The sequence below is a fragment of the Microcaecilia unicolor genome, chromosome 11 (assembly GCF_901765095.1).
Source record: "Microcaecilia unicolor chromosome 11, aMicUni1.1, whole genome shotgun sequence".
Classification (NCBI taxonomy): domain Eukaryota; kingdom Metazoa; phylum Chordata; class Amphibia; order Gymnophiona; family Siphonopidae; genus Microcaecilia; species Microcaecilia unicolor.
In genome coordinates this window covers 76360752-76385950 of record NC_044041.1, presented here as the reverse complement: position 1 = coordinate 76385950, position 25199 = coordinate 76360752, and the positions used below count along the sequence as shown (strand labels likewise).

The 25199-nt window shown below is 46.9% G+C and overlaps 1 protein-coding gene across 3 annotated transcripts in view; it reads right to left on the bottom strand.

The window, feature by feature from the left end:
* The window catches only part of SUGP2 (SURP and G-patch domain containing 2), a 76520-nt gene that overhangs the window by 42114 nt on the left and 9207 nt on the right, over positions 1 to 25199 (bottom strand). For all 3 annotated transcript variants that reach the window (XM_030220103.1, XM_030220105.1, XM_030220104.1), the window contains exons 5-6: positions 17984 to 18483; positions 632 to 743 (exon numbers count right to left, since the gene is read on the bottom strand). In XM_030220103.1, the coding sequence (XP_030075963.1) occupies positions 632 to 743; positions 17984 to 18483 (612 nt within the window). The remainder of the gene's footprint in view (positions 1 to 631; positions 744 to 17983; positions 18484 to 25199) is intronic.

Genomic DNA, 25199 nt, shown 5'->3' with positions numbered 1-25199 from the left:
AAGTTTAAAAGTTAGAGTGCACTTGGCAATGTGAGCACTGGGCTCCATGGATTATGTCATTCACATGTGAGAATATTATGCCTGCTTGTCCTCAGAAAATCCATTGTTTACTTTTTCAAAAAGGACAGACTAGTAGGCATGCCAGGAAGTTACACAGTAATACATTTCTAACAAACAAAATATCTTTGCACAACACATAACTAAGCTTTTGAATTAATTATTGGAGTATGTAGTAAAGTAGTTAGTGTAGCTGGGTTAAAAAACTTTAGACTGATTCCTGAAGGAAAAGCACATACTGCTAATAAAAACTTGGGGAGAAAGCCACATGAAATGTAACTATTTTGGGGGATTGGGCAGGAACTTGTTATCTGGATTACCAAACTGTTGGAAACCAGATTCTGGGCCTGAAGTGTTTCATATGTTCATATGGCTACAACTGGATGGAAACCTTCACCGTTAACTGGGAGACATAAATAACCTAAAACAATATTACTAAAATTTCTCCTGTAGCTATTTATACTGGGGAAACACTCAGACCTGTATAAATCAAGGGTTTTTTAAATTTTTCAAAAGACTGTGAAAGCTTTTTAGCACAACAAGTCCCTCAATATTTGAGTAGCAACAGACTCACCCAAACTCAGGATTTGATGCACTATTTTCCATGCTGAATTTTTCTATTTCTGGTCCCACCTGTGCAACAAACTGAGCCAGTTTTTCAGCAGTATCCTTTGTTTTAGCATCAACTAGGAACAATAAAAACAAGAACCATGCTCACACCAGTCACCTATTTGCAATGTTTATAGTTAAACATATTCACATAACTATGAAGACACTTGCAAAGCAGCTACAAATTGTAGAACATAATTAAGGAAAGAAAAAAAAACACAACCCCAAACAGAATCAAAACACCATTAATACATTGGAGCTTCTGACACCAACATTCACCTATTAAGCAAGGAATGGGATAAATACTGTAAAAACAGCTATGATTCCATACTAAGTGTGTACAGTTTAGTAAATACATTTCTGTGCCCTCTGAAGAAGCCCTCGGATGGATGGACAGAAAAATCAAGCTCCAGAAAGGGGATATAAATGTCTAATGATTTTAACATCAGCATGCATGCAAAACAGACAAATTAACTCCCTGGATTCTACTGCTCATTGTTTTTTTTTTTTTGTTTTTTTTTTTTTTGGGGGGGGGGGGGGGGGGGGGTTCTGTGGCTGCTGCTAAAGCAAATCTTTTCAATTTTAGGAAATAGGTAAGGAAGTGGTCCACAACAGTCCATAACATGTAGTTTTATTTTTGTCAACCAGTAGATGGAGACAGAGACTGAAGAACTGTGCAACCCGTCCTATATTAACTAGTGCATAGTCCCAGCTCTCCAGTATAACTTCAAAGCAAACAAGAACCTGCTTATCTAGCTACTTATGATGAGGAATTTCCAGTCTCCAATAGAATACCTCCTCTAAAGATGATGGGTGGGGGAAGGTATATGAATTGGTCTGATTGGGCTCAAAGAAAATTTACAGGTACAACCAAAATTCTTCCATCCATCCTACCAGATCAGTCATAACACGTGGGACCTAGCATGATTTAAGAAGAAAATACTCCTACAGTGAGAATGCCTACCCCAAAGGCTGCATCTGCTCTGGCCTAAATTTTAACCTGTAGTACTTTGCAAAGGAATATAAGGTCGACCAGGTGGAAGCCCTGAAAGTCTCCAAGACCAAGATATCCTGAAGTTCTGTCCAAGAGGGTGCCATCCTCTGGTCAAATGGGCCTGAAGGCCCTGTGGTAGATTTTGTTCCTTAATCACATAAACTGACACAATCCCTTCCTTTAGTCATCTAGCTATAGAAACCTTGGTGGCTGCTTCATCTTTTCTAACACCAGCAAACAGCATGAAAGGTCAATCTGACCTACGAAACTGTTACCTGCAAATAACACTTAAGGACCCATGAGACATCCAGGCACCTCTCGAACAGTGAAACTCTTCCTGCCAATCCTCTCATCAAGAAGATAAGAAAATTGACTATGAGGAGAAAGTGATGTCACTTGGAAAAGCCATCAAGCTCCTCCAAGCCCTGCTATAATATACTATGATTTGCACACCTGAAAACCGTAACGATCGAGAAAGCAGGATAAGAAATACCTAACTTGAAAGTTTATGCTTATGACCCAGCAGAACTGACAGAGCAGACAGGCTCCAAGATGCTTTATGTACTTAAAGTCTGGGGAACACTCTAGCAAACAGCTTAAACATGTGAACGCCGATAATTGGCAGACTTGAAATCAGCAATTGTAAGCATTAAACAGGAGTTACATGCTGATGTAGAAGGCTTTTTCTTAACAATGGAGAAGATGGAAGAGTGTCTAAATCAGTGCTCCCCAATCTTTTTGTGGCCGTAATCCGATGATTGTGACCAAATAAAGTTGTGACCACTTGGAGATGCAGAATAATCATGCACCTATGGAGAGCCCACCTAGATCATGACCCCAAAATGCAGGCTTTGTGATCCAATTTGGGGTCCCAACCTATAGTTTGGGAAGCTCTGGTCTAAATGATTTTGAAGAGAAAGAAATTGAGCATGATATGGATGTGGTTGGTCTACAAAAGAGATGCATGGATTTGGAAAATAAAACAAAAGAATTTCCCCTGAGATTGGATGATGGTGAAAATCAGGCACACAGAAATAATTTAAGGGTTTGAGGTGTTCCAGAGGTGCTGAAAGAGCAGAATACTGCACAACTGATGCAAAATATACACCAATTTTTATTTTCTGGAAGTCAGCAGATCCTTGGAAACAACTCCAGGGTTGCTGAAAGGATGCAAATTCTATACTCTCAACATCCAAGCCATGAGGGCCAGGGATTGCAGGTTGGGATGTAGAAGAATCCTTGTTTTGTGTGAAGGTTGGAAAGCACTCCAATCTTGAAGGCTCTTTGGAGGCCAACTTCACAATAAGAGGTAAGCATATTTGTCTCAGCAAGAAGGCATGAGGAGAATCATGGCTTCTCGGTCTTGCTTGAGTTTCGTCTTCCTGACCAGAGAAATGGGCGGATAAGCATACAGTAGATCCCTTCTCAATCAATGCTGACCATATGACCTGAGTCTGGAGCAATATTGAGGGACTTTTTTGTTGAGATGGATGGCAAAAAAGTCCGAGGGAGTGCCCCACTCTTGGAGATCTTGCAGGCAATACCACAGAGATCCCACATGTGTGGTTGCATCACCCTGCTCAGTCTGTCCGCTAGACTTTGTCTTTGCCCGCTGGGTATGTGGCCTTGAGTACCATGCCATGGCTGGAGGCCCACTGCCCCATTTTGACTGTTTCCTGAAAAATAGGTAGAATCCCGTACCTCCCCACTTGTTTACATAGTATATGACAACCTGATCTATTTGATTAGTGTAATTTGGTTCGATAGTCTATCTCTGAAAGCATTTACAGAGTTCCAAATTGCCCACAGTTCCAGGAGATTGATGTGGAGCTGGGTCTCCTGACTGAACCAGTATCCCTGGGTATGAAGACCATGAACATGAGCACCCCATTCCAGGTTGGATGCAACTGTGGTCAGAATTTTTGGGGAAGAAGAATTTGGAACGAAATTCCAATAGTCAAATTGCTCCCAATTGTGCACCAGAGAAGCGAGTAACTCTGGAGTGATCAAGATGACATCCGATAGATTCCCTGTAGCTTGAACCAATGAGAAGCTAGGGTCTACCGGGCACTTCGCACATGGAGGTGTGCCATAGGCACGATGTACCATGGAAGATATGTGGCTTACCTCAACATCTGTAGAGCTGTGACCTGCTGACTGTGCTAATCCTAGAGAACAATGCAAACGAGGGCATCTGCTCTTACCTAAGACTGAACTGTGTCTAGCAGGGCTCCAATGAATTTCAAATGTTGAGCTGGGCGGTGTGACTTCAGGTAGTTGATAACAAACCTTAGTAACTCCAACACCCAAATAGTTCTACAAACCTTAGTAACTCCAACACCCAAATAGTTCTCCACATTGATTCCTGAGCACCTCCCCTTGATATGCTCTTTTAACAGCCAATCCACACGCAATCTCTGGGAGCGAACACGAGACTAAATTGCAGAAAGTGGTACTGGTGTTTCCCTACTCAAATCTGAGACATGCCCCAGTCACAGGCGGTATCTGTATGTGGGCATAAATATCCTTTAAATACAGAGTCATTTGCCTGAATCATGGAAAGAAGGGTGCCTAGGGAGCCCATTCTGAACTTTTCTGACCAGATATTTGTTCAGGGCCTAAGGTCTAGGATGGGATAAAATCTACCCATCTTTTTGGGCAAAAGGAAGTATTTGGAATAGAATCCCATCCCTTCATCCACTGGTGGAACACTCAACCATATGGGCCTTCAGAAGGGAGGAGCTCTTCTGCAAGTACTACCTGATGCTGAAAGCTGAATTGTGATGCTTTCAGTGGGTAATTTGGAGGTTAATGCCAATGAAGGGAGTAACCCTCCCAGACTATTTGAAGAACCCACCAGTCTGAGGTTACAAGGGGCCCCTTGCTTGGAAAAATTCAGCCTTCCTCCAACTGATAGGCCATCCAGGACGGGCACTTTTATGGTGGCTAAGCTCTTCTAGATCCAGCCAAAAGCTCATCTCTTGCTTAGATTGGGGAGGTGGTTGGGACATTTGGGCTCAATGCTGCCTAGGGTGGGAGCGTGAGTCCAGGAACAGAAACCTACACCTCTAAGTAGTAAAAACACTTCCAATTAGAACCCAAAAAATTCTGGAGGCGGCCATAGGAGTGGGCTGAGACAAGGACTTAGTGGTATCAAATTGTTTCCTGAAGGGATCAGTGACCTCCTCCACCTTGTCTCCAAAAAAGTTGTCTCCTCAGAAAGGGACATCCGCCAGTTCTAGGTTTGAGACAGCCATGAGCCTGCCAGTCCCTAAAGTGAAAACTCTAGACGTCACGTCAAAAGCATCATAGGTTGCCCAGGCCATGTACTTTCGACACTCCTTCTGATTGGCTACAAGCTGGCAATGTTCTGCAGCCTTTTCTGGAGGAAGAGAGTGTCTGCAAACTCAGACACACTACGCACCAAATTCTTCAAGTAAATGCTCATGTAAAGCTAGTAGGACTGGATGTGGGAGATAAGCAGAGAGCCCTGAAAAATCTTCCTCTCAAAAAATTCCAGACTACAGTCCAAGCATCCCCTTGGATGGCCTTGAGGGTGGATTTGATCATCATAGAATGTTTAGGAAGCTGCTGCTTCTCGAATCTGTGAATCTTCTGGACACTATGAGTCTACCTTCTTCATAGAGGCTGCACAGCAGTGGCATAGCTATGGTGGGGCCATGGGGACCTGGGCCCCCAACACCTTAGACTCCCAGAAGTGGTCTGCATCAGACTCAGCAAAGTCATAAGACGTCTGAGTCTTGCCTGCCTCAGGAGTGGAGGAGTGGCCTAGTGGTTAGGGTGGTGGACTTTGGTCCTGGGGAACTGAGTTTGATTCCCACTTCAAGCACAGGCAGCTCCTTGTGACTCTGGGCAAGTCACTTAACCCTCCATTGCCCCATGTAAGCCGCATTGAGCCTGCCATGAGTGGGAAAGCGTGGGGTACAAATGTAACAAAAAAAAAAATCAATGGATAGACAACCAGGCTCTGGGTAATAGTGCTGAGGTACAAGTCCTCTCCTGGACTCCAGTGTTGCTTCCTCCCCTGATGGACAGGAAAGAATCGGATCAGCTAATGCAGGCTCTGATGAACCGCTGACAGGCAGAGTGCGGGTCTCCAAGATGGGCTGGGGCAGCACCATAGTTAATGCCCTCTATGCCTCAGCATCATAACAAGCCAGGATGCACTCCAACTCCTCTTGTAACGTGACCCAGAACTGCTCCTTGGTAAAGGTGGGGCCAGCACTGGCACGGGGACAGTCTGCGAAGTTGGAGCTGAATCAGAGACGGGGTCCCAGTGTAAGGGAGACTGATGGGGAGCGTCCCTCTTGGCACAGACAATTCTCAGGTACCAGCAGTGTCTCAGAGTTCCTGGCACTGCGCTTCAAGGAGGACCGATGATATGCATCAAGCAGCGGCAAAGCAGCACTATCAGGATTCCTTGGTGCTGATGAAGGACGACGTGCAATCCTCACAGGTTCCTCTGTGTCAGGTCCGACGATGCTTGTCCCAAAGGGCGCTACCTCTGACTCGATACTGGGCATCAGGAGACCTGCTCAATGCCAGTGCATCCCTGGTGCAGTTCTTGATGCCACTGGGACCAATGCCGATGTTTCTCATGCAGGGCCTCTCGACTTTGCTCTTTTCTGCATTTGAGAACAGAGCTTACAGTGAGAGGACTTATGATTAGGGCCCAGTAGTTACTAGTTATGGAGGATCAGTCACAGACATGGAGCACTTCTTTAACCCACTGGGAGGCTTCAGGGACATGGTCAAAAAATGGCTGAAGAAAAATCAAAATGGCTCAATGTTTTGGGTTGCTGGTTTTTTTTTTTTTTTTTTTTTTTGGGGGGGGGGGGGGGGGGGGGGGGTAGCAACGTCCCGACTGGGAGCTCAAGCCTATCGGGGCTGCAAGCTGCAGAAAAATAAAGGAAATTGAAAAGTGCCATACAACTATAAAATAAAAGAGAAGAGCTATTAAAAATAAAACATGGTCCTGCACTACTCACATGAAAGACAGGAAGGCTGAGGGGGGTAGGGGGAATTTCAGAGACAAAGATGTGCAAGTGATGAAAAGACATCTTCTCTGTTTTGCAGTGAAAACTGCAGGTCCCGCGCTAATCAAGCAGGTGGGAAGGCACAAGTGCATGCATGGTTGGGCCTGCCAAAAGATAGAACGCTGGATAGCATCCGCACTAGGGCTGTATGAGTGATGTCACCCATCTGCAGTAAGCTGATATCCTGCTTGTCCTCAGAGAATTAACGGTACACACTTGTTACCACATTTTTGAACCAGAGGAGGTGGTGTGCAGAAATGAAAGACATTGTTCAGAGTTTCTTATTCCTGTATAATAATAATAGGGTATCTGCCTAACAGACCAATCCTATCTACAATTGTGCCCATGAAGCTACCAATTTTTTGGTAATTTGTTTTCCTGCCAAGTGCTCAGCAACCATTTAAGGACTGAGATCTGAACTCTGCCACATTCAAACAATGTTTTTTTAGAGGTGCTTCCAAATAATTTTAGAAGTGTTGAAATGCTGCAGCATTCTGCAAAGTGAATCTGCAAAGTGATAGTTATTCATGTTGTGACCACTGTCATGACAGCATGCACTGTAGGTCCTCAAAATTGCTGCCACAATAAGGTAAGAGCTGTCCAGAGCCCAGCTGAACTGAGATCCACTTTCAAGGAGAACTTCATTCAGCGGCAACTATGATCTGGATGGCGAGGTGTCTAGGAATGATCTGAGAGGCTTTCAACATCTCTCTACCTGTATGATAGGAGAAGAAATCATGGAAGGCTTGAAATGACTGACAAAACCAAAGCTGGAAGCATATCCTTATGGAACATTTGCTGTATTGCCGAGCGTATACTCTTTTGCACCAGGAGTTTTCACTCCTCTAGAGAGCCTCCTAGAAGGCAGCGCCAGGAGACTTAAGAACTGCATCCGATATGAGGAAAGTGTAGACCATCCAGGCTCCAGCCCCCACCTTGTTGTTCCGGCTTGAAAGCTTAAGTGCAGAACATTTTGAGGCAGCAGCCAAGTGTACTGCAACATGAAGAAATAGGACAGTTGCACCAAGTCTATTCCATGCACCACAACAAGAACAAAGTCTGCTTTACAATTAGTAGGAGCTATGGTAATGGCATTCAACTGTGAAGGAATAGAAAGAAGAGTAAACTGTCCCACTTAAACCACAAGAAGATTTTGGAAAGAGTCCAAGCAACTAAGAATGTGGAAGGCTGAAAATCAATAAACAGAACACACACTGTGGCTCACTAATACAGGAGATAGGGGCCTGGCATGTGTTTGCCATCAACTGCCATGCTCATGGTTAAGAAGCTGGTGAATCAAGGGGAAAAAAAAAACATAAGTACCAACTAGGACAAAAGGATCCCATGATTTAGTAGTGGAGATCCTGTGCAGACAAGCAAACCAAAAGGTAGCCCCAAAGTCCCAGCTAATAGGAATGACCTAGTTGCATCATTTCTCACCCCACAGTCAGCTAGCGAATGAACAGTAGAAATAAAACACTGACAACTGAATTGGTAAGAATTACTATCAGATTGTGAGCTTCCTGAAACCACAGGCTAGGCAGAAGGAATAAGGAAAGTGGATGCCCTGTCATGGTAGATTTTTTTACATGCCTACTGCCTGCTCACCCCTAGGCCGGATGATTCTGGAGACACTACTGTGAAGATGAAGGACAGTGGAACTTCAAACCGCCACCTTCTTTTTCATGGAAAAGAGCTATGATGGATAACCACAGGGAAGACAGGTATCTTGCAGGAGAAGCCAATTCAACCGTCAGAGAACGGGGGAAAAAAAAAAAAAAAAAAGGAGGATAAAGGAAGGAAAGAAGGGAGATCTTTACAAAAGTGCCAGTGCAACTGCATCAGAAAAACCCACAAAAGGTCCAACGTAAGATAGGGTCATTCCATGCCAAGTGGTCTGATGTCAGAGAAGTGCCCTGCTCGACCATCAAGGATTTCAATGAAATTTTCTGTGAACATTCATACATGTCCCCAATGAACATTGGTAAAATTTTACGTTCGCCGATGCAATACTTGCTGAGATATAGTAATCTGTTTGACCCCATACTGCAGCCTTCTATGGTATGACTCCGAGATTTTGGCAACTTTGAGACACTGTATCTCCGGCAATATTTTGTTGAGAGAAACAAAACTTGGCCATCTTGTACAACTTTTTGCACTCTATTAAACAAAATAATAAAAATATCTTCATGAGCGATTTCCATGAAGAAAACTTAGAGCAAACTTGGTCTGAAAAATTTGCGGCACAAAAAAATTGTAAAATTTGGCTTTTTATAACTCTGGAATTAAAGGTATGATAAACGTGAAACTTTGCACACAACAACTTATCAACATAAGGTTTTCGAATATAAGGGAAAATTAGGTTCTTACCATGATAATTTTCTTTCCTTTAGTCATAGCAGATGAAGCCATTACGTATGGGTTGTGTCCATCAACCAGCAGGGGAGATAGAGAGCACTCAACTTTTCTCAGTGCCTCATGGCCAGCTAGCTCCACTGCCTCTTCAGTATTTGAAGCTTCCAAAACAGTATGGCAAACCGCAATGGGAATAACATGAACTTTCCTCACAGCGAACGATGGCCCCTTAACAAGGGCATGAACTCAAAAAAGGAGGGAATGAACTCATCCTCCTGAAGGGAATAAACTCGTCCTCCACTTTGTATAAACGGAGGGAATACTTGCATCCTCCTGGAGGGAATAAACTCATCCTCCCAAAACATGAACTGGAGGGAATGAACTCATCCTCCTATCACTGTAACAAGAATCCCGAAGACTGTTTTCCGACTCCCCAAGGAAGGAATATAACTTCAGGAAACAAGAACAGCACCTAAAATCAGAATCACTGCAATACAGACAATCATACAGGGAGGGCTCATGGCTTCATCTGTTATGAGTAAAGGAAAGAAAATTATCATGGTAAGAACCTAATTTTCCCTTCCTTGTCATCAAGCAGATGAAGCCATTATGTATGGGATGTAACAAAGCAATCCCTAAATAGGGTGGGAACAAGCCACGTCACGCGCTAGCACCTGTGCTCCAAAACGCGCATCCCTCCTGGCAGCCACATCCAGCCTGTAATGTCGGGCGAAAGAGAGCTTAGAAGCCCATGTTGCAGCACTGCAAATCTCATGAAGAGATAGTGCTCCAGTTTCCGCCCAGGAAGAGGAAATCGCTCTTGTGAAATGTGCCTTAAAGGCTTCAGGCAGAGCCCGGCCAGACAGCAGATATGCTGAAAAGATAGCTTCTTTGAGCCAACGGGCAATAGTGGCTTTAGACGCTGAAGACCCTCTGCGAGGACCTGCAAACAGCAAAAAGATGATCAAAGGTCCTGAAAGAATTTGTAATTCGCAGATCCTGCAACAGAGTCCTGCGCACATCCAAATGAACCTGGAAACTCCTCCTCAACAAAGGGGGGAAGAAAAACAGGCTGGTTTAGGTGAAATGCTGAAACCACCTTAGGCATGAAGGAAGGCACGGTCCGAACCATGACCCCTGACTCTGAGAATTGCAGAAAAGGGTCTCTACAGGACAGCGCCTGGAGCTCTGACACCCGTCTCGCCGAGGTAATGGCCACTAAAAAGACGGCCTTCAGTGTCAAATCTTTCTCTGAAGCACGCCGAAGCGGTTCAAAGGGAGCCCCCTGAAGGGCCTTCAATACTATCCCCAGGTTCCAAGCTGGACAAGGTGCCCGCACGGGAGGACGGAGCCGAAGCACCCCTCTAAGACACCGTGCCACATCTGGATGAGCAGCTAAGGACACGACTTCAACCTTGCCACGCATGGAGGCCAATGCTGCCACTTGCACCCGCAGGGAATTATAGGCCAAGCCTTTGTGTACACCATCCTACAAAAAATCCAGAATCGGCGAGACAGGAGCCCGCAACGGAGAAAGCGCTCTTGAAACACACAGACTTCAAACTGGCGCCAAATCCATGCGTTGTATCGCTCCATGGTGCGACCGCACCTTGAGTATTGTGTTCAATTCTGGTCGCCGCGAAGGGCGACTAAAATGATAGCGGGGATGGGACGACTTCCCTATGAAGAAAGATAAGGAGGTTAGGGCTATTCAGCTTGGAGAAGAGACGGCTGAGGGGAGACATGATAAAGGTATATAAAATAATGAGTGGAGTGGAACAGGTGGATGTGAAGCATCTGTTCACGCTTTCCAAAAATACTAGGACTAGGGGGCATGCGATGAAACTACAGTGTAGTAAATTTAAAACAAATCGGAGAAAATATTTCTTCACCCAACGTATAATTAAACTCTGGAATTCGTTGCCGGAGAAAGTGGTGAAGGCGGTTAGCTTAGCAGAGTTTAAAAAGGGGTCGGACGGTTTCCTAAAGGACAAGTCCATAAACCGCTACTAAATGGACTTGGGAAAAATCCACAATTCCGGGAATAACATGTATAGAATGTTTGTACGTTGGAAGCTTGCCAGGTGCCCTTGGCCTGGATTGGCCGCTGTCGTGGACAGGATGCTGGGCTCGATGGACCCTTGGTCTTTTCCCAGTATGGCATTACTTATGTACATAAGCCACGGAAGTGGAGAGTGGAAATTACCTTATTTGAGTAGCCTTTATCTCTCAAATTGTGCCCTCTCAATCGCCATGCCATAAGACCAAAGCGGCAGGCGTCCTCCATGGCCACCGGACCCTATGACAACAGGTGCGGAACCAGAGGTAACGAAAAGGGAGCCTCCAACAGCATCTGTCGGAGGTCCGCATATCAAGGCCTCCTGGGCCAATCCGGGGCGATGAGCACCACTTCTCCTGGATGCAGCCGAATCCGCAGGAGCACTCGCCCTATCAAGGGCCACGGAGGAAAGACATACAGCAAGCCCAGGGGCCAGGGTTGAGCCAAGGCATCCAACCCGGCAAAGCGAGGATCCCTCCGTCTGCTGAAGAAGAACGGGACTTTGGCATTGGAACTGGTCGCCATAAGATCCATCACTGGCTTGCCCCATTTGGCACATATCTGCAGAAATACATCGTCTGCTAGTTCCCACTCCGCTGGATCGATCTAATGCCTGCTTAGTCTGCTTGCACGTTGCTCTGACCTGCAATGTGAGCTGCTGACAGGGACTGTAGATGCAGCTCGGCCCAGTGGCAAATTTGTTCGGCCTGCGCGGCTAGAGCTCTGCACTGAGTGCCGCCTTGTCGATTTATGTAGGCCACTGCTGTAGTGTTGTCTGACATCACTCGGACAGCCAATCCTTCCAGGGTCACTTGAAAGGCCAAAAGAGCCAGAAACACCGCTTTCAACTCCAGGCGGTTGATAGACCACTCCGACTCGTCGGGCGTCCACAGACCCTGGGCATGCTTCCCCTGGCAATGTGCGCCCCAGCCCTTCAGGCTGGCATCTGTCACTACTAGACACCAATCGGGGAGCGCCAGCGGCATTCCTCGCCGCAACATGCTGTCCGAGAGCCACCACTCCAAACTGAGGCGGGCCGCAGGGAGCCAAGAAAGTCTGCACTGATAATCCTGAGATACTGGAGACCATCGTTGAAGTAGAGAATACTGTAGAGATCTCAGGTGCACTCTCGCCCAGGGCACCACTTCCAAGGTGGCCGTCATCGATCCCAACAGCTGGACAATGTCCTAAGCTCATGGGCGGGGCATCCTCAGGAGCAGGCGGACCTGATTCTGAAGCTTGCACTGCCTTAGTTCGGGAAGAACTGTAGAGGTCTCAGGTGCGCTCTCGCCCAGGGTACCACTTCCATCGTGCCTGTCATCGATCCCAGCAGCTGGACAATGTCCCAAGCTCGCGGGTGGGGCATCCTCAGGAGCAGACGGACCTGATTCTGAAGCTTGCACAGCCTTAGTTCGGGAAGAAACACATAGCCCGAGGCTGTGTCGAACCTGGCCCCCAAATATTCTAGAGATTGCGAGGGGGTCAGGTAACTTTTGGCCATATTGACAACCCAGCCCAGAGACTGAAGGACTGAAACCACTCTGGCTGTAGCTAGATGACTCTCTTTTTCTGAGTCTGCTCTCATGAGCCAGTCGTCTAGGTACAGGTGAACCCGGATACCCTCTCGCCTGAGAAAGGCAGCTACTACCACAATTACCTTGGAGAAGGTTCGGGGAGCTGTGGCGAGGCCAAAAGGCAAGGCCCGGAACTGGAAATGCTTTCCCATCACTGCAAACCTCAGAAACTTCTGGTGCGGGGGCCAAATTGGTATGTGCAAGTAAGCTTCTTTCAGGTCCAGAGACGTGAGAAACTCTCCTGGCTGTACTGCCGCAATGATGGAGCGCAGGGTTTCCATGTGAAAATGCCGCACTCTTAAGGACTTGTTTAGCTCTTTTAAGTCCAGGATCAGGCGAAAAGACCCGCCTTTTCGTGGCACACAAAGTAAATGGAGTAGCGGCCTAAACCTTGTTCGGCGGGAGGCACCGGGGTCACAGCCCCTATCAGGCACAGACTGTGCAGAGTCTCCTCTACTGCCGCACGTTTGGCAGCAGAACCGCATCAGGACTCCACAAACACGTCTCTCACCGGGGCATCGATTTCTATTCGGTATCCGTCTCTGATCAGGTCCAAGACCCACTGATCTGCGGAGATTTTGGCCCACTCCTCGAAAAAGAGGGAAAGCCTTTCTCCGATGACAGGAAACGAGGAGAGGGCCGGCGCACCATCGAGAGGGTCGCCCCTGAACTCCAGGCCTTGAACCAGCAGCTGCGGAACGTTTGCCTGAAAGAAAGGAGTTTCTCTGCTGAAAGCGGGCACGCGAAGTGAACTCAGTAGCACGCCCCGGGCAGTACCTCCTAGCTTCACGGAAGCGAGGTCTGTAAGAGGAGCGGACCGCCTGACCCTTAGAGGAAGGCTTCGGCCTATCTTCGGGCAAGCGCTGAGGTTTGGAATCCCCCAGGCCTTTAACAATGTTTTCCAGCTCCTCACCAAACAGAAGAAGGCCTTGAAAGGGCAACTTCACCAACCTTTGCTTAGAGGCCATGTCCGCCGCCCAATGTCGTAGCCAAAGAGTGCGGCGAGCCGCCACTGCTACAGCCATTTGCTTAGCCGAAGCTCTGACCCTATCATAAAGGGCGTCAGCCAACAAGGACAAGGCCGACTCCATCCACGGAGCCACTTCAGATAAGGTCTCTGCTCCATCACCAGGCTGTTCCACTGCCTGCTGTAACCAAGCCAGGCAGGCTCTAGCAGCATAACAACTGCATGCAGACGCCCGAATAGTGAGACCTGCCAAATCAAAGGACCGCTTCAGAGCTGAATCAAGCCTGCAGTCTTGAATATCCTTCAGGGCAACACCTCCTTCAACAGGGAGGGTAGTTCTCTTTGTCACAGCCGTGACCAGGGCATCCACTTTAGGCATTGCAAAGCGAGCCAAATGTTCCTCACTCAGAGGGTATAATTGCCCCATAGCCCTGGCAACCTTCAAAGGTCCCTCAGGGTCAGTCCATTGAGCCGAAATAAGCTCTTGGATGGAGTCATGCCAAGGAAAGGCTTGAGCAGGCTTTCTGGTACTAGCCATCCTTGGATCAACCGAGGAGGCTGTGCCACTCCCAGGATCTTCAATCGAGAGGGCTTGTAAGGCATCTGAAATAAGCGCTGGCAGCTCATCGCGGTGGAAAATCCTCACCGCATACGGATCATCAAGCTCCTGAGGCAATTCTGCACCTGACTCTGGCTCCTCAGCCTAAGAAGTTCTGCCAGACCCCTCGGAATCCTCATAGCCCGACCACGGGGGGGAGAGAGGGTAGGCAGAGGGTCCGAAGATCCCTGTGGAAGAGCTCTTTTAAGTATGTATGTCCTATGCAGCATTAAAACAAAATCAGGGGAGAAAACCGCTCCCTGACCGCTCGGATCCCGCCCAGGGCTATCAGTTCTATTATTAGCCTCACTCAGAGGACCCCCCTCCGGATTCAGGGCTCTCCGTCGCAAAGGAGGCCACGCCATGTGGAAAATCCAAAATGGCATCCGCTGCCAGCTCAGAGCGCAAAAGATCGCCGCTCGCCATGCTCGGGCCGGCTCTACCGTCTGTACAGCACGAATTACAGAGCCCCGCTGCTGATTTGCACTTGCCATATTTAGAACAGCGCTTTACAGTCTCCGCAGCCATCGCCGAAAATGGCGGTAAAATTCAAAAATGGCGGTTCACGCCAAAAACGTCCCGATCGCGGGCCCACCCCAGAGGAGTAAGAAAACACTCTTACCTCACTAGACCGAGTATCACAGCTCCGGTCCTGCAGAAGAATCACAAGAAAAAAAACCTCTTTTCCAAGATCACTGCGCTAAAGCGCGACGCGACTTTAATTAATTAATTATTTATTTTAACGCTGTGAGGAAAGCAGAGGCAAAAGAGGTAAATAAAAACACTCCGGAGGCTCAGATAAGTGGGAAAGGCAGGGAAAGGCGAACCAATGTGCCTGCATCCATTGAGTGGGAAAGGACAGGGAAAAGCAAGCTAATATGTCCACATCCACGGGGGCATGGGTAAGGCAGGGAAAGGGCTGACCTATGTGCCTTCAAAGTGAAGCTGCTACAGCTTCTAACACCCCGGCTAACAACTGGCAAGCCAGGAGCCACTCCCAGGCAGATTTTGATGGAGCTCGAAGAAACTGCAGCCACACTGCTTGGGGAGATAGAGAATACTTGAGAGGCAGTGGAGCTAGCTGGCCATGAGGCGTGGAGAAAAGTTGAGTGCTATCTCCCCCTGCTGGTTGATGGACACAATCCATACGTAATGGCTTCATATGCTTGATGACAAGGAAAATTTCATTCTCCTAATATTTTCCATTAGTTCACAAATTGAGTGTAAAGTTGATGATTTTTGCAAAAACGCCAAAAATAGGGTACATTTTAGCCCACTTTTACAAAAAAAGACCTTCTGGAAACTTTTTAATCATTTTCATTAGAAAGAGCATGTTTCAAACCCCTTAAAAAAGTAGGGTTGGTTTTTCATCGCTGGCACATAAGGCCCTAGAAATAGGGACCCAACCTCGAAGCTAAAGAGCCCGACGAGCTCCCACAACCAATGCCATATTTTTTTGCCGATGCTCGCAGCAAATCATAAACAGCATCCGCTAAGAAAGAAGAGCCCATCTCCAGCTTGACTAGTTCCTGCACCCAGGAAGATCTATCCACCGCCGGATCATCTAAGAGTTTTTCAGCCCAGCGGAAGCAAGCACGAGCTACTAAACCTCCACACACAGAGGCCTGCAGCAACAAGGCAGACAGATCAAAACTACGCCTAATAAAGGATTCCTATCTTGAGGATCAATGAGAGCAGCCCCCCCCATAAACAGGAATAGCTGTGGCTTTAGTGACCGCCGTCACCACCGCGTGTACTGTAGGAGACTTTAAGGAGTCCCTATCCTCTTGCGGAAGAGGATAAAGCCTCGCCATAGCTCTAGCCACCCTACAAGCAGAATCTGGGGAAGACCAATCCTGCATGACCATATCTCTGAGGTCTTTATTCATGGGAAAAGAACGGGAAGACCGGCGAATACCCTTAACCAACGGGTCTACCTGCTTTACCTCCGCCACTGTGGTCTCAGGAGAATCAAATTTAAGTGTAACAACCACCTGATCAATCAATTCAGCCAGCTCATCTCTATGAAAGTTCCTCACTATCGAGGGATCTTCACCTGGCAAGGACCCCTCCTACTCAGGACAGGCATCCAAAAGAACGTCATCTCTAAGATCACTGCACTCCTCTTTTGAGTGCTGTAAGGACAAAAACTCAGGGTCTTCTGACCACTCCAGATGAGGGCGCTTGGCAACTAAGGGACCTAACCCCTGCTGGGATCCTGACTTCCACGCCTGGAACATCGACCAAATAAAATCAGGTGGGAATTCCATGCCCCCTGAGCACTCAGGAGACCAGCCTACGTTCTGCCCCTGAAAATCCTGCAACGTATGAGGCGAAACCGCAGGGCCGGAGGAATCCAAGATGGCGGCGGTTCCCGCCAAAATCAGAACCGCTGCTACAGCATCCAGGAGCAAGGATGTATCAACAGAGCCCAAGCCGACCCCGGAAACCTCTGCGGACAATACTGGAGGCAAAGAAAGAGGTGGTTTTGGCTCCCCACAGAGCCTGCATTGTGCCCCCGGCGCGTCCACACCTCGGCGTGCACAATACCGGCAACGGCACGGTTTACCCGCCGACATCCCTCAGAGAAGAAAGGAGGTAAGCAACCCAACAGGCAGCAGCACCCAGACTCACTCTCTCTCACAAAAGCACTGCAGCTCTCCCGGTCAGCCCCAAAACAAACAAGCATAGCTTTTTTTTTATTCCCCAACTGGCTTCTTACCTCCCAGCCTGGTTGCTAAAAGCTGACAAGGGCTATGGCTCTCAAGGTTCCTGCAATCACACAGGAGCCGAGGCACAGGGCTGACTGCTCAGAAGAGCACAGCAGGGGGAAGGACCCGAACACCGAGTGTGACACCCCAGGGGAAAAACGGAGCCCCACCGGACCCACTTCCCCGAAGCACGCAGATTCTAAGTACAGGGTGCTAACCAACAAAAGGCCTAAAACAAATCCCAGGCCTACCAGACCAGACTGACTGCTCAGGCTGCACATCTACCCTCTGCTGGAGACTGAGATTTACTGGCTGCTTGGGGGTTGGCAAGTGGCTTATACATTGTTACAGTTTTAGTGTTCTCAGTCTCTCTGCTGGTAGGAGTGCATAACCCAAGCGTCTTGACCGGTCTGGAGGGTCGCTGAGGAAGGATGCTTTTTTTTTTTTTTTTTTTTGCAAACACTAAACATCTCTATGCCTTACTGAAGGAGGGCCAACTTAATTAGGTAGAGTAAGCAGTCACCTAGGGCGGCAAAGAGCAAATATAGTCAAAGGAAAACAACAGATCCTGGCAATCAAATTTTTTTACAAGCGAGAGTGCGCGTGTGCACGCACACACATACAATATTCACACTAATCATAGATTACTTTGAATCTATTATATGCTTGCTGTTCTATCCTATCAGATAATGGAGTTCTATTGCCTGCTTTATTATCAAACCATTTTGACACTTCCTGTCAGGAAAAGTGGTATAGCAAATCCAAACCATATATACACAGATAAACAGAAATGTAGAAAAGTTTAATTATACATTTCTTGGAATTGAGGGGTGGTGACTTTGCTGAGTTTAAATTATCAAAACTTCAGGAAGGAGGGTAAAATTTAGTGGCCTGAAAGTTAATTCAGATTGGGGAGCAAGGATGAAGGTTCACTTAGGGTACCCAATACCTTTTAACCCCATACAAAAGATGTAAGGCCAGAAAAACACAAATATCACCTACTTTGCAAAATCTCCGCCTCCGATAGTGCTTCACTCTGGTCAATGGGTTCGGATTTAACCTCTTTCACTGTAGAGCCCTCATTTTTTGTTGGACTAGGAGCAGATCCAGTGGGTCTTGATGGAGAGTACCTCTCTGAAGTGGAACCTTCAGCAGCAGACTTCTCTGAAGAGGATGCTGTCTCCCGGGTGGACGTTTGTGCCTTCCTGGCCTGCATCTTTATCATCACTGATGAGGAGAGGACGGTCTGTGTTGCTGCTGTTACCCGTTTTATCTTCCGCCTTCTTGACAGTGCAGTATTTCTGAAAAGTTTTCTCTTCAGCTGAGTTACTTTCCGAGCATATAACATTGCTCTGACCGACTCTGTTGCCAGTTCTTCTGGTGTTCTTCTAGAGGATTTCGTCTGCGCACCTACGTCTAGCGTGGACTCTCTCGAAGTCTGTATCTCAGCCAACTTCAGGCGATAATACTTATATTCCAAGCTGTTCTCCTCAAACAAAAACCTACACATAAAGGAAGATTCAAGTTTAAGTGATCCATGCTAAAAGATAACAGCTTGGTGTATATACCTAAGCAACCCACAGACTTCACTTCTCAGCCATAAAAGAAAACAGGGGTCTCCCCAATTTTAACAACTGACACACAGGGGAACAAGGTTCTATGTTTATGACAGGGTTATATTTGTTCTAATTTATTATATACATGCCTGCAAAACTGTAAGCCATTGAAGTAGTGTCTATTCATCTATAGTGAACAAAGTAGCTTACCTGTAACAGAGGTCCTCCATAGACAGAAGGGGAATGCAGCCACACTCAAAGGTGATGTCACTGGATGGAGCCTTGCATGCTAAGTACTCTAACTCAGAGAAATCAATTTTGACTTCTCTGAGCACGTGCGGGGGTTCCTACGCAGCCTCGATCTCCCTCCTCCCGCTCAGTCTATTAGAAGGCTATATAACTTGAAGAGAAACACTAGAGCACAGAATGCATAGAATACAATAATAATTTTTTTTTTTTAAGTTAAAAGGGAGAAATGAGAGAGACTGAAGGGCTCACCTCCTTCCACATGCTAGAAGGCGTGCACAACCCCATCAGTCACATTCTGGGCCGGTCTGGAGGGACGCTAAGAAAGCAACTTTTTCTCCTCTGCAGACAGTGCATGGGAATGCAGGCACATTCAAAAGCGAGTCTGAAGCTAAGAGCCACAATGTTTCTGAGATACTCTAGTTTCTCTTCTTGTTTGTGCATTACTTTTAATTGTAAAAGCGCCTCTTCGGTTTCAGTTACTGCATCTTGCTTGGTGCTTAAACGCTGCTCAAACTCAATCATATGTCCTCCAAAGTCCAGCATCGTTTGGGACGTAGAAGTAAATTGATCAGCAAGCTTTTCAAATTTAACATCTAGAGCGCATACCGCTGCTGCTATTTGCCGGATCAGCATCACATTGCTAGTCTGCTCTGTAATTATGGGATGATCAGTCACAGACAGTCTAATTTTCTCTCTTTCCCCTCATTTTCAGAGCTATCACAGCTGCAGTTTTGCTTATATATATATGTCCATGCCCCACCAGCATTATGATGTTATAGGAGAATGAAGAATTGCTGAAGATTACATGTACATAAGTGCATAATTATTGCCATACTGGGAAAGAGCAAAGGTTCATAAGCCCAGCATCCTGTTTCAACAGCGGCCAATCCAGGTCACAAATATCTGGCAAGATCCCCAAAAAGTACAAAACATTTTATACTGCTTATCCCAGAAATAGTGGATTTTCCCAAGTCCATTTAATAATGGTCTATGGACTTTTCCTTTAGGAAGCTGCCCAAACCTTTTTTAAACTCCGCTAAGCTAACCGCCTTTACCACATTCTCCGGCAATGAATTCCAGATAATTACACGTTGAGTGAAGAAACATTTTCTGAGATTCGTTTTAAATTTACTACATTGTAGCTTCATCGCATGCCCCCTAGTCCTAGTATTTTTGGAAAGCATAAACAGACACTTCACATCTACCCGTTCAACTCCACTCATTATTTTATAGATCTCAATCATATCTCCCACTCAGCCATCTCTTTTCAAAGCTGAAGAGCCCCATCCTTTTAGTCTTTCCTCATACGAGAGGATCCCATCCTCTTTATCATTTTGGTCGCTCTCCTTTGAACCTTTTTTAATTCCGCTTGCACCATGCAGTGATACAGAGGCATTATTATATTCTTTGTCTTAGTTACCATCCCTTTCATAATAATTCCTAGCATCCTGTTTGCTTTGCCACCACAAACTGGGCAAAAGATTTCAACATATTGTCTACAATGACACCTAGATCTTTTCTTGGGTGTCAACTCCCAAGGTAAACCCTAACATCAGGTAACTTATGATTTGGATTATTCTTCCCAATGTGCATCACTTTGCATTTGTCTACATTAAATTTCATCTGCAATTTGGATGCCCAGTCTTCTAATTTCCTTTTCACAGTCCACATGTGTTAACTTTGAATAGTTTTGTGTCATCTGTAAATTTAACCACCTCATTTGCCATTCTGATTTTCAGATCATTTATAAATACACCGGTCCGAGTACATATACCCTCAACCATCCACTATTCACCCTCCTCCATTGAAGAAAAAAAAAAAAAAAAAAGAGCCATTTAAACCTAGCCTCTGTTTTCTGTCCAATAACCAATTCCTAATCCACAACAGAACATTGCCTCCTATCCCATGACTTTTTAATTTTCTCAGGAACTTCATGAGGAACTTTTGTCAAAAGCTCATCTTTATTCACACCTTCAAAGAAATTAAGCAAATGGTGAGGCAAGACTTCCCTTGGCTCAATCCATGCTGACTCTGTCCCATTATACTACGTTTGTCTATGTGCTCCATAATTTTATTCTTTATAATAGTTTCCACAATTTTGCCCGGCACCAAAGTCAGGCTTCCGGTCTGTAATTTCCTGGATTACCCCAGGACCCTTTTTAAAAATCAGTGTCACATTGGCCACTCTCCAATCTTCAGATACTATGGACAATTTTAACGATGGGTTACAGATGAACAGCAGACCAGAAATTTCATGTTTGAGTTCTTTCAGTACCCTAGGATGCATGTCATCCAGTACGGGAAAATTAGGTTCTTACCTTGGTAATTTTCTTTCCTTTAGTCATAGCAGATGAAGCCATTACGTATGGGTTGTGTCCATCAACCAGCAGGGGGAGATAGAGAGCACTTAATTTTTCTCAGTGCCTCATGGCCAGCCAGCTCCACTGCCTCTTCAGTATTTGAAGCTTCCAAAGCAGTATGGCAAACCGCAATGGGAATAACATGAACTTTCCTCACAGCGAACGATGGCCCCTTAACAAGGGCATGAACTCAAAAGGAGGGAATGAACACATCCTCCTGGAGGGAATAAACTCGTCCTCCTTATTGTATAACAGGAGGGGATACACGCAACCTCTTGGAGGGAATAAACTCATCCTCCAAAACATAAACTGGAGGGAATGGACTCATCCTCCTATAAGTGAACATGAATCCTGAAGACTGTTTTCCAACTTTCTGAAACAGATTAACAGCATACAGACAATCATACAGGGAAGGCTCATGGCTTCATCTGCTATGACTAAATGAAAGAAAATTACCAAGGTAAGAACCTAATTTTCCCTTCCTTGTCATCAAGCAGATGAAGCCATTACGTATGGGATGTAACAAAGCAATCCCTATATAGGGTGGGAACAGGTCACACCACGCGCTAGCACTTGTGCTCCAAAACGCGCATCCCTCCTGGCAGCCACATCCAGCCTGTAATGTCGGGCAAAAGAGAGCTTAGAAGCCCATGTTGCTGCACTGCATATCTCTTGATGAGAGAGTGCTCCAGTTTCAGCCCAAGAGGAAGAAATTGCTCTGGTAGAATGCACCTTAAAGGCTACAGGCGGAGACCGGCCGGCAAGCAGATAAGCTGAAAAGATACTTTCTTTGAGCCAGCGGGCAATAGTGGCTTTAGACGCTGGAGACCCTCTGCGAGGACCTGACAGCAAAACAAACAGATGATCATAGATCCTGCAAGAGATAGTAACTCGCAGATACTGCAGCAGAGTCCTGCGCACATCCAACAGGTGCAACTGCCCAAAAGATTCTGGAAACTCCTCCTTATCAAAGGAGGTCAAGAAAACAGGCTGGTTTAGGTGAAACGCTGAAACCATCTTAGGCAAGAAGGAAGGCACGGTCCGAACCGTGACCCCGGACTCTGAGAATTGCAGAAATGGGTCTCTACAGGACAGCACCTGGAGCTCTGATACCCGTCTCGCCGAAATAATGGCCACAAGAAAAACAGCCTTTAGTGTCAAATCTTTCTCCGATGCTCGCTGAAGCGGCTCAAAAGGAGAAGCCTGCAGGGCCTTCAAAACTAGCCCTAGGTTCCAAGCTGGACAGGGTGCTCGCACGGAAGGCCGAAGCCGAAGCACCCCACTAAGAAACCGTGCCACATCTGGATGAGCAGCTAAAGACACGCCTTCAACTTTACCACGAAGGGAGGCCAACGCTGCCACTTGCACCCGCAGGGAATTATAGGCCAAGCCTATTTGTACACCATCCTGCAAAAAGTCCAGAATTGGCGAGACAGGAGCCCGCATGGGTGTGATCGATTTTGAAGCACACCAAGACTCAAACTGGCGCCAAATCCTGGCATAAGCCACGGAAGTGGAACGCTTGCGGGCCTGCAGGAGAGTGAAAATGACTGTGTTTGAATAGCCTTTGTCCCTCAATTGCGCCCTCTCAATCGCCATGCCATAAGACCAAAGCGGCAGGCGTCCTCCATGGCTACCTGGCCCTGTGACAACAGGTTCGGTACCAGAGGTAAAGGAAGGGGAGCCTCTACTAACATCTGTCGGAGGTCCGCATACCAAGGCCTCCTGGGCCAATCCGGGGCGATGAGGACCATTTCTCCTGGGTGCAGCCGAATCCGCAGGAGCATGCACCCTATCAAGGGCCACGGAGGGAACACATATAGTAGGCCCGGAGGCCAGGGCTGAGTCAAGGCATCCAACCCTGCTGAGAGAGGATCTCTCCGTCTGCTGAAAAAGCACGGGACTTTGGCATTTGAACTTGTCGCCATAAGATCCATCACGGGCTTGCCCCATTTGGCACATATCTGCAGGAATACTTTGTCTGCTAGTTCCCATTCTGCTGGATCGATCTGATGCCTGCTTAGATAATCAGCTTGCACGTTGCTCTGACCTGCAATGTGAGGTGCACCACAATCTGAAGGGGAATTAGCCCTTCTACGCTTTTCTTTATGCCAATTATCAGGGAAACTAACCTCACGGGCAGTCCCAGGCCAGAATCCACCGGGGGGGGGGGGGGGGGGGGGGGGGGGAGACAATAGAAGGGGCCTCAGACGACCCTTGAGGGAGAGCTCTTTTCAGCATGTATGCTTTATGCAATAACACAAAATCAGGGGAGAAAAACTCGCCCTGGGCACCCAGATCCCGTCCGGGGCTAGCCGCTCCCTGAATAGCCTCAATTCGAGGTCCCCCCCCCCCCCCCCCGGGGCTCAGGGCTCTCCGTCTCTACGGAGGCCGCACCATGCAGAGAATTCAAAATGGCATCCGCTGCCAGCTCTGAGCGGGAAGAATCATCGCTCGCCATGCTCGGGCCGACTCTTACACCTGTACAGCATGATTTACAGAGCCCTGCTGCTGATTTGCGCTTGCCACACTGGGAACAGCTCTTTACATTCTCTGCAGCCATCGCCGAAAATGGCAGGAAAATTCAAAATGGCGGTTTCGTGCCAAAAACGATCGCGGGCCCACCACGGAGGAGTTAGTAAACACTCTTACCTCACCGGACCGAGTATTACAGCTCCGGTCCCATAGAAGAATCAACGGAAAACCTCTGTTCCATTTTTTTTTAACGTTGTGAGGAAAGCAGAGGTAATAAGAACTCCTGAGGCTCAGATGAGTGGGAAAGGCAGGGAAAGGCGAACCAATGTGCCTGCATCCACTGAGTGGGAAAGGACAGGGAAAAGCAAGCTAATATGTCCATATCCATGGGGGCATGGGTAAGGCAGGGGAAAGGGCTAACCTATGTGCCTTCAAAGTGAAGCTGCTATAGCCTTTAACACCCCGGCTAACAACTGGCAAGCCAGGGGCCACCCCCAGGCAGATTTTTGATGGAGCTCAAAGAAGCTGCAGCCACCCTGCTTGGGGAGATAGAGAATACTGGAGAGGCAGTGGAGCTGTCTGGCCATGAGGCACTGTGAAAAGTTGAGTGCTCTCTATCTCCCCCTGCTGGTTGATGGACACAACCCATACGTAATGGCTTCATCTGCTTAATGACAAGGAAAGGTGATTTTCTACTCTTATTTGTCAATTTGGCTCAGTATATCTGCCAGGTTCACCAAAATTTCTTTCAGTTCCTTATCTTACATCTTCTTCCATAAAGACCGAAGCAAAGAATTCATTCAGACTCTCTGCTATGGCCTTGTCCTCCAAGTACCCTTTTTGCTCCTTTATGATCTAACGGTTCCACAAATTCCCTCACAGGCTTTCTGCTTCTGATGAACCTGAAAAAGTTGTTACTGTGAGTTTTTGTCTCTACAGCAAGTTTCTCTTCATTTTCTCTTTTAGTCTTCATCATTGATTTGCATCTAACTCACCAGTGCTTATGTTGCTTCTTATTTTCTTCATTAGGATCCTTTTTCCATTCTTTGAAGGATGTTCTTTTGGCTCAGCCTCTTTCACTTCACCTTTTAATCATGCTGGCTGCTCTTCTTTCCACCTTTGTAAATACGTGGAAAACATCTGGTCTGGGCTTCGAAGATGGTATTTTTAAAGAATGCTTGATTTGAAGTCCTAACCTTTGCAGCCAATCCTGTAAGCTTCTTTTTAACCATTTTTCTCTGTGTAGAAGTTCACTTCCATCTCCTCTTCCCATGTGACCCCTGCAGGGGATGCACCATGGGAGAAACAGAGCAAGGTGAGATTATATCATGGGGGTGCAGGCAGAAAAAGCTGAGGGGTAGGTCAAACCTGAAGATGTGCCATGGGGGAGAGATACAATGTTAGCTGGGAAAAGGAAGAGAAAAAAATGGGGGTACTGCATGCAGGAGAAGATTCTGGGGCAGAACTGCAGTCGGAACTAGGGAGACTGGAGCCTGAGAAGGGAAAGGTAGGAGGATATTTCAGGCCTTAAGATGGGGAACTTCTGTGCAAAAGAAACTATTCAGAATTTTCAAGTTT